Source organism: Gorilla gorilla, chromosome 4 (assembly GCF_029281585.2).
Source record: "Gorilla gorilla gorilla isolate KB3781 chromosome 4, NHGRI_mGorGor1-v2.1_pri, whole genome shotgun sequence".
Taxonomy (NCBI): Eukaryota; Metazoa; Chordata; class Mammalia; order Primates; family Hominidae; genus Gorilla; species Gorilla gorilla.
This window is the reverse complement of record NC_073228.2, coordinates 36,956,042-36,972,038: the sequence shown is the minus strand read 5'-3', so window position 1 is coordinate 36,972,038 and position 15,997 is coordinate 36,956,042. Positions and strand designations below refer to the sequence as shown.

The window sequence follows — 15,997 nt, the reverse complement described above, 5'->3', positions numbered from 1 at the left end:
GTGTCTCAACCCAGCAGATTAGTTGTTCTGGCAAACAGAATTTTGGAAAACATATTCATGCAATCATTTTCTTTCGTTTTTATCTTTCAGTAGCTATAAATAAAAGAAATATATTTGGAGAATATACCTTGATTGTCTCATTCATAATATGTTTTGGATTTAAAGTTTCTTACTAGAAGCTGCAAACGTACTAATCAAATTTATTTATTTCAAACCACAAGTTTATGGTCATTTTGATACATGATGAAAGACATTTACAAAAGAAAGATTCTTGTTTATGCATTTCCAAAGTAATTTTTTTCTGCTCTCATAATAGCTGCCACTAGTCCTAGATACATCTACTTCTAGCAATATACGCTTGCAGAAACAGGAAGACTCAATGAGGTTGGGTGTGGTGGCACATACCTGTAATCCCAGTATTTTGGGAGGCTGAGGCAGGAGGATCACTTGAGCCCAGGAGTTTGAGACAAGGAACATAGTGGCACATAGTGGGACCCTATCTCTACAAAAAAAAAAAAAAAAAGAAATAGCCAGATGTGATGGTGCATTCCTATATTCCCAGCTACTTAGGAGGTTGAAGCAGGAGGATTGCTGGAGCCCAGGAGCTCTAGGAGATTGAGGCTGCAATGAGCTGTGATCATACCACTGCACTCCAGCCTGGATAACATAGTGACGCCCTGTCTCAAAAAGTAAATAAATACTCTACCCTTTACTGTGAAAACAGCAGCTTAATAAATGAAGATATTTTTGGTGTCCACATAGCATTTTTTAATTTAGAAGAATATTTATAATTCACTTCTAAACTCAAGTAATGTTTTACTTCTTATGATGAAGGAGCCTGACATAACTTCTTACTCTCCTTGATGCTTATGATACAAGAAAACTCTGTGAATTTCATGATTATTATTCTCAGTAAGGATCTTAAAATAATCGGTAATCATATTTATTTCTTATATGGGCTAAGTGTGTCACCCACCCTCAGCTTTCCAAGGTCTTAGTTTTACCTTGACTAATAATTCAAAAGTTTTGTTTTAAAAATTAAGGTTAAAATGACTATTTAAAAGCCAGAGCCTGCCCTTGCCTTAAACTGCTTCATGGAAAAAAAGACAACTTTGAATAGCTACATCACACAACATTTCATGGTGTCTTAGTAAATTAAACACTAGTAAAAACTGGTGCAGTCATTTCAATATAGCATATCCTCTGCATGGATATTGGCCTTGGTCATTCAACACAGAATAAAGGCTATGTATTTGAATTTGAGAACTGATGCTTTTGTTACCCTTTGTGAATTAATATCATTATGCTTAGGAAGATGGAGTATAAATAATGATGATTTTGTCATCAGTTTAAATTTTTTTTTCAAGTAAGTTTTAGTGTAATTTTTTGAAGAAAACATTTAATTTTTAATTAGATCAGAATGCATTCATTTTAGGTGACATTTGCATTTTTTAAAAGTGATACAAATGCTCTAGGCTGTTTTTGATTCGAGGCAAAAAATGGAATAATTTAAGAGATAATTTCAGGAGCCAAATACATATATTGAATTTATATTTAATATTACTAGAAGTAATAATAAATGTATTTTGACAAATTCATGTTTATATGCTTAATTTGAATTTATACAGAACTAAATAAAATTATATCGTGTTAGCAAAAGAGAAGCACTTACAAAATAAACCCAACAAATGATTTAGGAGATAGATCATCCTTCTATTACTTCTTTCTCATACATGAAGTCAACCTAATTTTAAAATATTTCTACTTATTATGTCGTAAATAATTGAAAACAGAAATATTGTTTTATGTGAATTACTTCAATTTTGGTTATATGAAATAATTTCCTCAGAAATGTAAATATTTTTGTACAAATCTATAACTGATACAACTTCAGATTTAGTAAAGATAGATGTTGTTTATTGTGTAGTAAGTTCAACTTTATTTTATTGCCTTTATAGTGAAAGAAGAGCTGTGTTAGCTTCTCAGACTTCCCTCACACCGCTGGGAAGGAATGGACGTAGCATCCCAGCAACGCTGGCGCTTGAATCTAAGGAACTTGTTAAATCTGTTCGTGCCTTACTTGATATGGATTGTAAGTTTTCTGCATTTTTTCACTTTTTAAAAGTAATTTATTTAACAAAACAAATTGAAGTCAGACAGTTGAATTTTGTTATAGTGGCTTGCCTACAGGAAAATTGATACCTAATCAATAAAAATATTAATGTACCAATCATAGGAGGAGAATATTTCCTTTATGTAAAGGCTCAGAATGAAGCTCTAATTAAGATATGCCTTTACATCCGCTTCCACCCAAAGTTTCTTTGAAATGGAAGAATAAATGTAAAAATCAATCCGCAGCAGCACTGGGAACTGGAGGAGTGGAATCAGCATTGAGGAACTTGTTGTTAAATAATAATATCCCACAGATGGAATAAGATTAAGTGTACAGTCCAACTGAGCAAAAGACCCCAAAACACAAATATAACAGACAAAACTGCTGAAACAATGAGTTAAGCAGAACCGTGGAAAAAACCCCAGGATCACAGACAGTGAAGACTGGGAACAGACTCTGGGGCAGTCAGCAGGGTAATTAATTAAATGGCTTGGAATAGCTGAACCGGTTCCCTAGTCTTCAGAGCTGCTGGCTCAGGCATATCCTCCTATGCTAGAGCCAGGAAAATACCTCTCTAAAGGAACTACGTGAACTGTCACTAGATACCCTTAGAGTCATCATTGGGCTAGAAAGAGAAGTAAGGCAATGCTCTAAGTAACTTCCATCATCCCAACAGACAAAGAAATCCTTGGGGAAAACTTAAATGACTGGACATTTTCCTCTTTTTCTTTTTGTGTCTCTCCAGACACTTTTGCCTCTTTATGAATTTCAACTCCCTTTTTCTAACTACTGCTTACGTACTCTTTATTCTCCTGCAATGAAAATTATAATTTACCTAACTATACCTATAATTTATAAAAATCAACAATGTGCTAATGTACTGTAGAGGAGAAATAAGAGGGAGGTGATTTATAATAAAATTATATATATTTCAAAACATAAATGCTTTAGTACAGCTATACTAGGATATATAATGTAGTCACCAGATGCCTGCACCTAAACAGAGAATCACCACAAATGTGGCAACCATGAATGTAGACTGATACAGGAACCTTGTGTTGTCATTTTAAATAGCATGAGCAGATTGTCATCAGTAATGTCCAAATGATTGTCCAAAATGGTGACCAATGGTAAAGTTCTGAAGAGAAGAAAGTAAAATCTTCCATTAATTTATACAGTAGGTACAAGCCTGGGAAATTTAATGTATATTAAAACTATGCAAAAATATTTGGAGTTTATCTAAAAGTGGAATTTTGTTCCAGATTTGAGTAATTACAAACAGATTTTTTACCACCATAAATATCTAGTAGGACATTTAAACATTATACAGGACACAGAACAATTCTTTGTTGCACAGGACTGTTCAGTGTATCCAATAATGATAGGATGTTTAGCATTCCTAGTACCCTTTCACTAAATGCCGAAAATATCCCCAAACACTGTGACAATAGATAATGCCTCACAAATTTCCAAAAATGCCCCCTAGGTGCAATACCATTCTTAGTGGGAACCTCTATTGTTGATCCTTATTTAAAATATGAACCAACAACCAAGAATCACCTAATAATGGTCCAGGGGGAGAAGAACTACATAACAGGGAGATTCTGAAGAGAGAGAAAAAAGCCTTTAATTAAATAAAGATAATGTAATATTCTGAAGATAGCTATATTATATTCTTGAAATAAAATGAAGTTATTATCCTTAAAGAGAATCAATGACACATTGCATTCGTAACACAAGAAGTAGTTGCATGCAAGAAAGCATTTTTTTTTTTTCAAGACATGGTCTTGCTTTATTACCCAGGCTGGAGTGCAGTGGCTCGATCTCAGCTCATTGCAACCTCCTCCTCCCCGATCCCCCATCACTCCCACCCCTAGGTTCAGGTGTCTCAGCCTCTCAGGTAGCTGAGACCACAGGTGTACATCACCATGCCTGGCTATTTTTTTATTTTTAGTAGAGACAGGGTCTCTCCATGTTGCCCAGGCCTGGTCTTGAACTCCTGGACTGAAGCAATCCACCCACCTCAGCCTCACAAAGTGTTGGGATTAAAGCCATGAGCCACCACACCCGGCCAGAAAAGAGCTTTTAAAAAGTATTTTACATCTCCTTTTTCACTAAATGAAGATATTACTCAAAAAAGTTGTTTGATTATTAAATAATATAATTTATTTGAAGCACCTACCTATCACATTCCTAGCACAAAAAACATGCTCGGGAATAAGTTTTGAATTGTGGTTGAACTATGTACATAGCATTTTTTTAAAAATAAGCTGTTCCATTTACCATTGCTGCAGAACAAATCAACCCAAAAGTTAATGGCTTAAACCAGCAATTTAGTATTGTCTCTCATGGTCCTTTTGGTTAATTGCGCTCAGCTAGGCAGCTCATGTTAGAGCACTCTCACGTGGTTGCAGTCAGATGTCTGTTGGGGATGCAATATCTGATGACTCTACTGGGCTGAACATCTAAGATGGGAGCTCATCTGTGGCTATCAACTGGAACACCTACCTATATTTGGCCTCCCTAGCATGGTGACCTCAAGGTAGTTGAACTTCTTATGTGGTGGCTCAAGGCTCCAGCATAGGTGTTTCAGTGAACAAGACAAAAGCTGTATCACCTTTTATGACCCAGCCTCAGAAGTCACACAGCCTCGCTTTCACCATATTCTATTCATCAATGCAAATTTGAGGGGATGGGACTTAGACTCCACCCGTGTATGGGAAAGTGACAAGGTCTCTTTATAGAAGAGCATATAGTCAGAAGTTATTATTGTGGCCATCTTTGGAGAATAAAATGTGATACATTACTGGGTCAAATGGTATTTCTAGTTCTAGATCCCTGAGGAATCGCCACACTGACTTCCACAATGGTTGAACTAGTTTACAGTCCCACCAACAGTGTAAAAGTGTTCCTATTTCTCCACATCCTCTCCAGCACCTGTTGTTTCCTGACTTTTTAATGATCGCCATTCTAACTGGTGTGAGATGGTATCTCATTGTGGTTTTGATTTGCATTTCTCTGATGGCCAGTGATGATGAGCATTTTTTCATGTGTTTTTTGGCTGCATAAATGTCTTCTTTTGAGAAGTGTCTGTTCATGTCCTTTGCCCACTTTTTGATGGGGTTGTTTGCTTTTTTCTTGTAAATTTGTTTGAATTCATTGTAGATTCTGGATATTAGCCCTTTGTCAGATGAGTAGGTTGCGAAAATTTTCTCCCATTTTGTAGGTTGCCTGTTCACTCTGATGGTAGTTTCTTTTGCTGTGCAGAAGCTCTTTAGTTTAATTAGATCCCATTTGTCAATTTTGGCTTTTGTTGCCATTGCTTTTGGTGTTTTAGACGTGAAGTCCTTGCCCATGCCTATGTCCTGAATGGTAATGCCTAGGTTTTCTTCTAGGGTTTTTATGGTTTTAGGTCTAACGTTTAAGTCTTTAATCCATCTTGAATTGATTTTTGTATAAGGTGTAAGGAAGGGATCCAGTTTCAGCTTTCTACATATGGCTAGCCAGTTTTCCCAGCACCATTTATTAAATAGAGAATCCTTTCCCCATTTCTTGTTTTTGTCGAGTTTGTCAAAGATCAGATAGTTGTAGATACGCGGCGTTATTTCTGAGGGCTCTGTTCTGTTCCATTGATCTATATCTCTGTTTTGGTACCAGTATATACCCAAAGGACTATAAATCATGCTGCTATAAAGACACATGCACACGTATGTTTATTGCGGCATTATTCACAATAGCAAAGACTTGGAACCAACCCAAATGTCCAACAATGATAGACTGGATTAAGAAAATGTGGCACATATACACCATGGAATACTATGCAGCCATAAAAAATGATGAGCTCATGTCCTTTGTAGGGACATGGATGAAATTGGAAATCATCATTCTCAGTAAACTATCGCAAGAACAAAAAACCAAACACCGCATATTCTCACTCATAGGTGGGAATTCAACAATGAGAACACATGGACGCAGGAAGGGGAGCATCACACTCTGGGGACTCTTGTGGGGTGGGGAGACGGGGGAGGGATGGCAGTGGGAGATATACCTAATGCTAGATGACAAGTTAGTGGGTGCAGCGCACCAGCAAGGCACATGTATACATATGTAACTAACCTGCACATTGTGCACATGTACCCTAAAACTTAAAGTATAATTTAAAAAAAAGTGATACATTAGTATAAGTTAAATACAAGTTAATTTAGTTCGGATGGCTCAATAATCATTATTACAAGTACCCATTAATATATGGCATATTAGTAGATTAGTGTGTTAGATTTTGGTTGTTTTTCTGTCTCTTCCCTAATGTCACCCTACCTGCTAGTTGTCTTTCTGCTTGCTTCTAACATTCCACCATCCCTCTAGTTTGCCACTTTTAATCTTCCCTATGCTGGGGAATAGATGAAAAAAGAATGAGAAAGAGAGAAAGAAAGATGTAAAGTTCCATGTTAATTAACTATCAAAATGATGTTTTCAGTACAGTTCTGGGTAATAGATGGCTTGGCTTGGTATGGGGTAACATTCAAAGACCCTCTGGGGTAAGTTCTGATTTCACAACTGTGTTATGGAGGATTGGAAACCATGCCACTCATAGTGTCTACTCAGTTTTCCCAATAAATATATACTTAAAAATTTGTATAACCTAATACATTTGTAAAAATCAAATTATATATCAAAAACTCATAAGAGCTAATTATGTGAAGAAATTCTGTGGGTTTTAGGAGGAATGAAAATAATCACTCGTAATGTGTTATGTGTAAGTTCAGAATTTTATATATCAGACATTTTTATGTTGGGGTGGCAACAGTGGAGGGAAACACCTGCACAGACATAGCCCAGTGAACACTGCCATCATTAATTTTCATTATCTTGCTAACATTAACTTCAGTATCTGTCAAACATGATTATTCAAAGAAAATATTCGAAATTCTGCAGAACTTATTTGGAAGAAAAGTAAAAAATTTCATCTGCACTTTTTTTTCCCCAATGATACTCAGTAATTTCCAGGCTGGTTATAAATTAATTATGCAATCAGGTTTTTTATATTTTATTTAAATTTTATTTTCAATTGACAAGTAATAATTGTATGTATGCATGGGGTACATAGTGATATTTTGATACACATAATATACAATAGTCAGATAAGAGTAACTAGCATATCTATCGTCTCAAACATTGATCATTTCCTTTGGTTGGGAACATTCAATATCCTCCTTCTAGCTATTTCAAACTATGTAGTACATTATTGTTAACTATACTCATCCTGCACTAGTATAGAACACTAGAACTTATTCCTTCTATCTAGCTGTAATTTTTTATCCTTTAACAAATCTCTCCCTATCCCCCTGTTCTCTGTGTCCTTCCAGTCTCTAGTACCCTCTGTTCTAGTTTTTACTTCCGTGAGATCAACTTTTTTATTCATATATGGACACACCCACACATACCACATTTTCCTTATCCATTTGTCTGTTGTTGGACACTAAGGTTGATTCCATATCTTGGCTATTGTGAATAGTGCTGCAATACACATGGCAGGATGTCTCTTCGATATGCTGACTTTCTTTTGTTTGGATAAATGCCCGGTAGTAGGATTGCTGACTCATATTGTAGTTCTATTTTTGTTTTTTGAGGAACCTTTATACTGTTCTCCATAGTGGCTTTACTAGTTTACATTCCCACCAATGGTGTACAAGGGTTCCCTTTTCTCTGCATCTTCTCCAGCATTTACTTTCTGTGTTTTTGATAATAGTCATCTTAACTAGGGTGAGATGGTAACTCATTGTGGATTTGATTTGCATTTCCCTGACGATTAGTGATGTTGAGCATTTTTCATCTATTTGCTGGCCATTTGTATGTCTTCTTTTGGGAAATGTCTGTTCAGATCATTTGCTCACTTTTTAAATCAGATTGATTGGTTTTTTGCTGTTGGTTTTCTGCTAGTAGTTTGAGTTCCTTGTGTATTCTGAATATTAATTCCCTGTCAGAAGAGTAGTTTGCAAATATTGTCTCCAATTCTATAAGTTGTCTTTTCACTCTTGATTGTTACCTTTGCTATGCAGAAGGTCTTTAGTTTGATATAATCTCATTTGTTTATTTTGCTTTTGTTGCCTGTGCTTTTGAGGTCTCATTCATAAAATCTTTTCCCAGACCATTGTCTTGAAGTGTTTCCCCTATTTTTTTCTCCTAGTAGTTTTATATTCAGATCTTACATTTAGGTCTTTGCTTCATTTTGAGTTGATTTTTGTATAGGGTCATTCATCTGCAGATGGATATCCAGTTTTTCCAGTACCGTTTGTTGAAGAGACTATCCTTTCCCAGTGCTTTTGGCACCTTTGTCAAAAATCAGTTGGCTGTAAATATGTGGATTAATTTCTGGGTTGTCTATTCTGTTTCATTGGTCTGTGTGATTTTAGGCCAGTCCCATGCTGTTTTGGTTACTGCAGCTTTGTAGTATATTTTGAAGTCTGGTAGTGTGATGTTTCCAGCTTTGTTGTTTTTGCTCAGGTTTGCTTTGGCTCTTCAGGGTCTCTTATGGTTCCATTCAAATTTTAGAATTTTTTTCTGTTTCCGTGAAGAATGTCATTGGTATTTTGATGGGTATTATATTGAATGTGTAGATTGCTTTGGGTAGTATTGTTATTTTAACAGTACTATTAATAATTATTCTGATCTGTGAGCATGGGATATCCTTCCATTTGTTTATAGCCTCTTCAGTTTCTTCCATAAGCGTTTTGTAGTTTTCCCATGAGCATTTTATAGTTTTCCTTATAAAGGTATTACCTCTTGCAAGGGTTATGCTTTGATGTTTAAAACTAGCAAATCTATGTTGTCCTTTTATTTAGAAATGTAATTGCTAATGTTGGCACATTTTGCCAGTACTTTTTATAAATTTGTATGACATAGCTTTTCAAGTTTAATAATTCAGATTAAATTCAGCTGATTTTCTTTCTCTTTAAGCAGCAGCTTTTTCTGCATGGAAAACAAAATTACTACCATGGGGTAGATAATTCAGCCACAACCCCTCCCTCATTTTCTTTCTTTGCCTTGGCTATCTGGTTATTTCAAGTTACAATTTGAAATTTTTACTTGGGTAATTGCCTCTACTTTCTTCTTAATATAAGTGTTCTCTAGGATGTTATACTATGGGACTTTCTCAGAAAGCTGAAGGATAAGATTTATTGGCTCTTACAGCTTAAAACCAGGCTCTAAGGAATATCTAGAAGACAATTCTGTTGCCCGGGCTGGAGTACAATGATGTGATCCTGGCTCACCACAAACTCCGCCTCCCGGGTTCAAGCAATTCTCTTTGCCTCAGCCTCCTGAGTAGCTGGGATTACAGGTGCCTGCCACCACGCCTGGCTAATTTTTGTATTTTTAGTAGAGACAGGGTTTCACCATGTTGGTCAGGCTGGTCTCAAACTCCTGACCTCAGGTAATCCACCTGCCTCAGCCTCCCAAAGTTCTGGGATTACAGGCGTGAGCCACCGTGCCAGGCCTAGAAGACAATTCTAAAGCTTTCCTGGATTGTGGACTCCATTGAAATCTGATGAAAATCTTCTTCCCAGAAATGTGAGATTATACACATTTTACATCCATTTTCAGAGTATTTATGAACCCCGACCTAGGACTCTCCCATGTATAGGGAACATGAACGCTTTCCACATCATTGTATACATGGCCATCCCAGCCTCACCAGAATACCTCTAACAGTAGAGAAGTGTGTAAATCATAGAGGCAGCCTGGAAGGAAGCAGCAGTTTGAATACATGTAAACAATGCTCCACAGAATCTCTGATGTTCCTTAGAGATGCTCCACAGAGCACCCCAATTGTTCATCCAATTTCATTGGCCAAATTGCTTAATTTCTAAGTCTGTTTTTGCATATAAAAAGTGGATCTCATAATATCAAAGTGGCAGGATTGAAAGATTAAATGAAGTACATATGAAATTCCCAAAAGAGCCTCTGGTAGGGTAAGATGTTCCCTGTATGGATGTTGTTGTTGTTGTTGCTGCTGCTGCCACTGCCATGACTACTGCTGGTGCCACATTATTGTTATTTAGAGTAATTAATTTAATTTTACTTTCTCGCTATGGTAGGTATTAAATTATTATTGTCTAAAGCTTCTTTCAACTTGGATACATTTGAAAATATGGTAGATGAGAGCTTTTCATAATATGTATCATTTAATGTTATTATTGATGTTGTGTTAGAATGTAATTGTCACCGGAAACTGTGGCTAAATGTCTTAATCAGCATCTTATCTTTCAGTTGTTTATTGCTAACTGTGAGGAAACTTTTGTCTGTTCTGTCATTATTCACAGTGAAAACAGTCTGAAAACAGAATAGGCATTTTTAATCAGTATTGGAACCCCTGGAGATGCTTCTATTGATCTCCTTATATTTACATGTTCTATATCATTATAATGCCTTTGTGTAGTTTCTATTTGAAATAAAATAGTTTTGAACTACATGTTCAGAACTGCAATTTCTGTTTAACTGACATATAGATTGACAAAATGATTATGTAACAAAAGCATAAAGAGGCAGTTCTATCTTTAAAAATGCATAATAAGAAAAAATCTGGCCAGGTAACCCATATGAGGTCTTTAATAAAAAGAGAATATATTGACTTCTTGTTAAATTGGCAGCATAAGCACAGGCCTTTAACTACCTTCCTTCAGGCCTCATGGAAATGATAACTAGAATACAAAATAGGGCAAAAATCTTCAAAAGCACTAGCTGTTACAGGTGAATCCTAAAAACTTTTTAATATAGGAGAGATAGGACCACATGGATGGAAAGCAGGAAGGGCCAACCTGTTACTCCCACTGCTAAACAACAGTAGCGATTGTGGGAATAACTGGCTGGCAGGAACCCTGGCAGGAGGACACTCTTAATATGTTCTGATTTGAAGGAGTAATGAATAAAGTCAAAGACAGGCTGGGGGTAGGGAGCAGACGATCTCTTTTCACTCTTTTTTATCTTAGTGAGTCAATGGCATTTGTTGAAATCCTCAGGTTCACACAGATTATTTGTCAAGCAGAAGGACAACTGGGGCTTGATCCTTTAGAAAGTGGAGACACACTTTACATCTGACAGACACTGGGGCATACAGGAAGCTTTAAATGTAAGAGGAGTTGGCACGACAGCTTCAGCACCAAAAGCCACATCACTCTGCGCAGCCACCTCTTGTTCTAAGTCACTTTTCACCCCACTCAGACTGCTGAGTCATCCTTAAACTCACAATGCAAAGGTACATTTCACCCAGAGGTTTGAGAGGGTAATTCCAACAACAATTTGGTCAAATTTTAGGGCAATCAAAGGGTCTACACATTCTTTAAAAGGTCAAAAACCAGTTCTGAGTAGAGAGCTCTCTAAATTCAAGCTTTTATGAATAAAAATGTATAACATATATAATGTGTATATATACACACACATCTCATTCAAGCTATTCTAGCTCTTATAAACAAATGCATACATATACATATAAATATGTGATTGTGAAAAGGTCCACAGTATTAAAGCCAGGAAATACAGCTCTCAAGATTCATAGTGGACTTCAGGATCAAGATAGAAGAGGGATCTCATGCTAAAACCTTCCCATTCTGCTCTTACACATAGAAATGACATTTTAAATTTGTGTGTGTGTGTGTGTGTGTGTGTGTGTGTGTTTAGATAAAAAACAAGAAAGGAATATCACCCTGCATCAGAAACAATATGAAACCATCATGATAAGTAGGATTTTAAGCTTCAGAGATTTCACAGAATTGAGATCAGCAGTTGGAGCTAAGGTTTCTACACCCAAGAGGCCCTAAATGATGCCTAAGCAGAGGAAGCAAGGAGCGGGAATCCTTCTGTAGAGAATATACTTTATTTTCTTAAATTGCTCATGTATTAGGCATTTTAAAAAATCCCTCCAGTTTAGGAGCCATCTGGGCCTGCCACTAATTAAAGTTGAAAGTAAACATTTCATCCACTACAGGTGGGGAATATAAATTGGCATGACATCCTTGGGAATCCGTTTTGCAGTATATATCAAGAGCTTTTTAAATATCCATTTGGAAGGTTTTTTTGAAAGTTAAAATGTTTTTAATGGTCATATATTCTCAATAATCCCACCTGTTACTATTTTTTTTGCAAAAAAGATGTGTATAAGTATATACATGTATTTTTATTACTGCATTTGTTATACGGATTGAACATCCCAAATCTGAAATCCCAAATTTGAAATGCCCCAAAATCCAAAACTTTTGAGTGTAGATATGGCCCCAGAAGTGGAAAATTTCACACCTGACCTCATGTGATGGGTGGTAGTCAAAACACAGGAGCATAACACAGTTTATTCAGTGTCCCCAAGAGAAAAAAAACTAACAAAACAAAACAAAACACCCTCCCAGCCCACTTCAGCTTTGATATATTTTTTTCTGAGCAAGCATGATGGTGATGCCAAACAACCACAGATTGTCCACACGGGTGACCAGAATAGTGACACCTTTGCTTTCTGATGGTTCAAAGATCACAAATTTGGTTCACGCACAGAATTGTTACAAATATTCTATAAAAGCTGTGTAAAAGGTGCTTATGAAACAAATGAATTGTATGTTGTAGTCTTGGGTCCCATTCCTAAGGTACCTCATTATGTATATGCAAGTATTCCAAAATCCAAAATACTTCTGGTCCAAGCATTTCAGATAAGGGTACTCAACCTGTAATATCAAAAATATGGATGTTACCATTATTCTAATGGAAGTAACTCAGGAATGGAAAGCCAAACATCGTTATCTCTTCCCTTATAAGTGGGAGCTAAGATATGAGGACGCAAAGACTAAGAATGACACAATGGACTCTGGGGACTTAGTAGGAAGGCTGGGAGGGGGTTAAGGGATAAAAGACTACACATTGGGTGCAGTGTACACTGCTCAAGTGATGGCTGCACCAAAACCTCAGAAGTCACACCTAAAGAACTTATCCATGTAACCAAACACCACCTGTTCCCCCAAAACTATTGAAATAATAACAATAAATAAATAAATGAAATGAAATACATAACATTTTGAAAATATTTCTATTAACAGTAAAAAAGTCCTAATTTCTCTCAGTAAAGAAAGATTATGATTTTGTATTTTATTAACAACCATGTAATTTAGTATGTCTCATTACTCTGAAAAATCTTTGGCATATTATTTTAGGCAACAAAAGAAATGGATGTTCAACTTTTACAGGTTGGTTCAATAACTAAGTTATTTTTACTCAACCAATTGAAAAATAAGACTGTCAAGCAGTGACCATCTGATTGCATGTATTTGTCTGTGCAAGTCTCCTGCATCACTTCAGATGTTCCTATCTGCAATATATTAACTTTTAAGAAGAATGTCAGTAGTAGCTGCCTTTTTTCCGTTACATCTGAAGCTAATTAGAAATTACTTAAGCAGATTAGAAAAGGTTTTATGAGAAAAAGGGGAAAGGCAGTACTGTAACATTTTAAAGGCCTTGATGGGATTTATCTTTTAAATTCTTCCCTTCTTTAGGAGCTAAAGCTTAGACTTGATATGGCGTCTTCTCATTCTACTTATTCTGGACCTCAGACATTCATCATTCTTTTCCTCATTTCCCCCAGAGCATATATTTATTAAGAAGCATGAATTTATTAAACAAAAAAACATGTTTTTTTGTTTGTTTGTTTGTTTGTTTGTTTTTTGGAGACAGGGTCTCACTCTATCGCCCAAGCTGGAGTGCAGTGGCGCAATCTCGGCTCACTGCAACCTCTGCCTCCTGGGTTCAAGCGATTCTCGTGCCTCAGCTTCCCAAGTAGCTGGGATTACAGGTGTGTTCCACCATGCCCAGCTAAGTTCTGTATTCTTAGTAGAGACGGGTTTTGCCACATTGGCCCGGCTGGTCTTGAACACACACAAGTGATCTGCCCCCCTCGGCCTCCCAAAGTGCTGGGATAATAGGCATGAGCCACCGCACCCAGCCAAAACTGTGTTTCTTTAATGAAAGTCAGCTATACTATTAATATTTAGAATGGACATTATGGTATTTTCCTCTACACAAAGTAATTATGCTATTTCTTCTCCTAGAATTGGGGTGATGTTCCAAGCATTAGATAATAGCTTATTATATGATTCTGTGTCACTTGAGAGAAATTTTACCTGTTTTTGTAAAACAGCCCTGTTCTCTGGTGACTTGATTATTCAAAGCCAGATAATAACCACAACAAATATTTGTGGCATTTTGCCATTCAAGGAAATGGCGAACTCACATATTCTCTTGTGTTGTTTCAAACTGAAAGTAGGTCACTGTTGTAAGGTTCCATTAAGAAAATATATCAAATTTAATCTTGGGAGTTTTAAGTTGGCAAATTATTGCCAGCAACAAGAGAAATAATTCTTTTCCTGGTACAATTTTATTTCCAGAAAAAATGAGTTAAAGAGAAAAACATATCGCTTAAGTAAAGGTAATGATTTACATTCATTATTTCATTCCTTCCAGAACTATTTGTTGAGTGTCTACAATGGGCCGGACCCTAGGATAACAACACAAACAAGGCCCTTGCTATCAAGCTGCTTAGGTAAATTGTAGTGGGCAGAGATGGACAAGCAAGTTCACAAATAAATAGAAAACATAATTGTAGACAGTGATGAGTGTTATGCATATAATAAAACCAGATGATGTATTAGGAAAGATGAGTAAGTGGAGATGCTACATTAGATTAATTGACAAATAAGTCTTCTTTGAAGAGGTAACATTGCATCCCAGACTCAGCCAGGAACAAAAACTATGGGAAGGACCTCTCAGGCCCAGTACAAATGCTGTGAGATAGGAACAGACTTGACATACTTGAGGGACAGGGAAAAAAAAAAAAAAAGCCAGTGTATCTAATACGTATGAGCAAGCAGGAGAGCAGCATGCGATAAGGGATGATATGTAGCAAGAAGCCAGATAATACAAGGCTTTGAACACCATACTAAGGAGTTTGGATTTTATTTTAAGTGTCGTAGGAAGGCAGAGGAGTAACGTGATATGGTCTACATTTTAAAAGATCCTTTGGGTGTTTGTTTAAAACTGGGCTCTAAGAGTAGCAAGAGTGAAGAAAGCAGGAAGACTAGGTGGCTATTGCAGTGATTGAGGTGGGAGATTGTGGTAACTTGGGCTCAGTTTGAAGTAACAGCTAACAAATATTTATTTTTTAAAAAGGATTAGTAATGTGTCAGCATGTATAACTTTTTGGAACACCTGAAATTTGGTGTTAATTTTTAAACTTTCCTATTCATGTGCATATTGTTTCAATGAGTAAAAAAAAGTCCGGTAGCACAGACAGATCTGCTGTCATCTTGGATCTTAGACTACCCCATGTTTTTCTATTGTGCTTTCTCTGCACTAATCAACTATTCGGTATTTGCTTTTTTCATCAAACAAATTCCTTAAAAAGCGCTGAAATTCTTTAATACCACCAGATACCTAGCAGCAATCTACTAATCTGTATTGGTACACAGGAAGCAAACATAGACAGTTCTTCAGTCATAAAAATCAGGAAGCCATGATGTTCCTAGTGTTTAACATACAAAAACAAATATCTAGTGTGAATCAATCCCAAAGCTCCCACATATTGTGAGTTTTCACAGAAGATCATTTCCAAGAAACTATTTCAGGTTTCTGTGATACTTTAATCACATACCGATAGCCTTAAGATATGAAGGCACAGCTAGACAAGCAAGACTTAATTCTCACTACAGGCAGGAATATAGTAGTTGTCAAGGGGATTGCAGGATATGTACTATCTAGTATTTAATCAAGTAAAATCTATATACCTTACTACTAACATGGTGAACAGTCTATCACATTAAATGGTTTCAAGCACAAAGGCAGAAAAAATGCAAGGAC

At 36.3% G+C, this 15,997-nt stretch overlaps 1 protein-coding gene across 8 annotated transcripts in view; it reads left to right on the top strand.

Moving 5' to 3' along the window:
- The window catches only part of STXBP4 (syntaxin binding protein 4), a 280,286-nt gene that overhangs the window by 113,071 nt on the left and 151,218 nt on the right, over window positions 1-15,997 (top strand). For all 8 annotated transcript variants that reach the window (XM_055388705.2, XM_063706252.1, XM_063706254.1 and 5 more), the window contains one exon: window positions 1,959-2,092. In XM_055388705.2, the coding sequence (XP_055244680.2) occupies window positions 1,959-2,092 (134 nt within the window). The remainder of the gene's footprint in view (window positions 1-1,958; window positions 2,093-15,997) is intronic.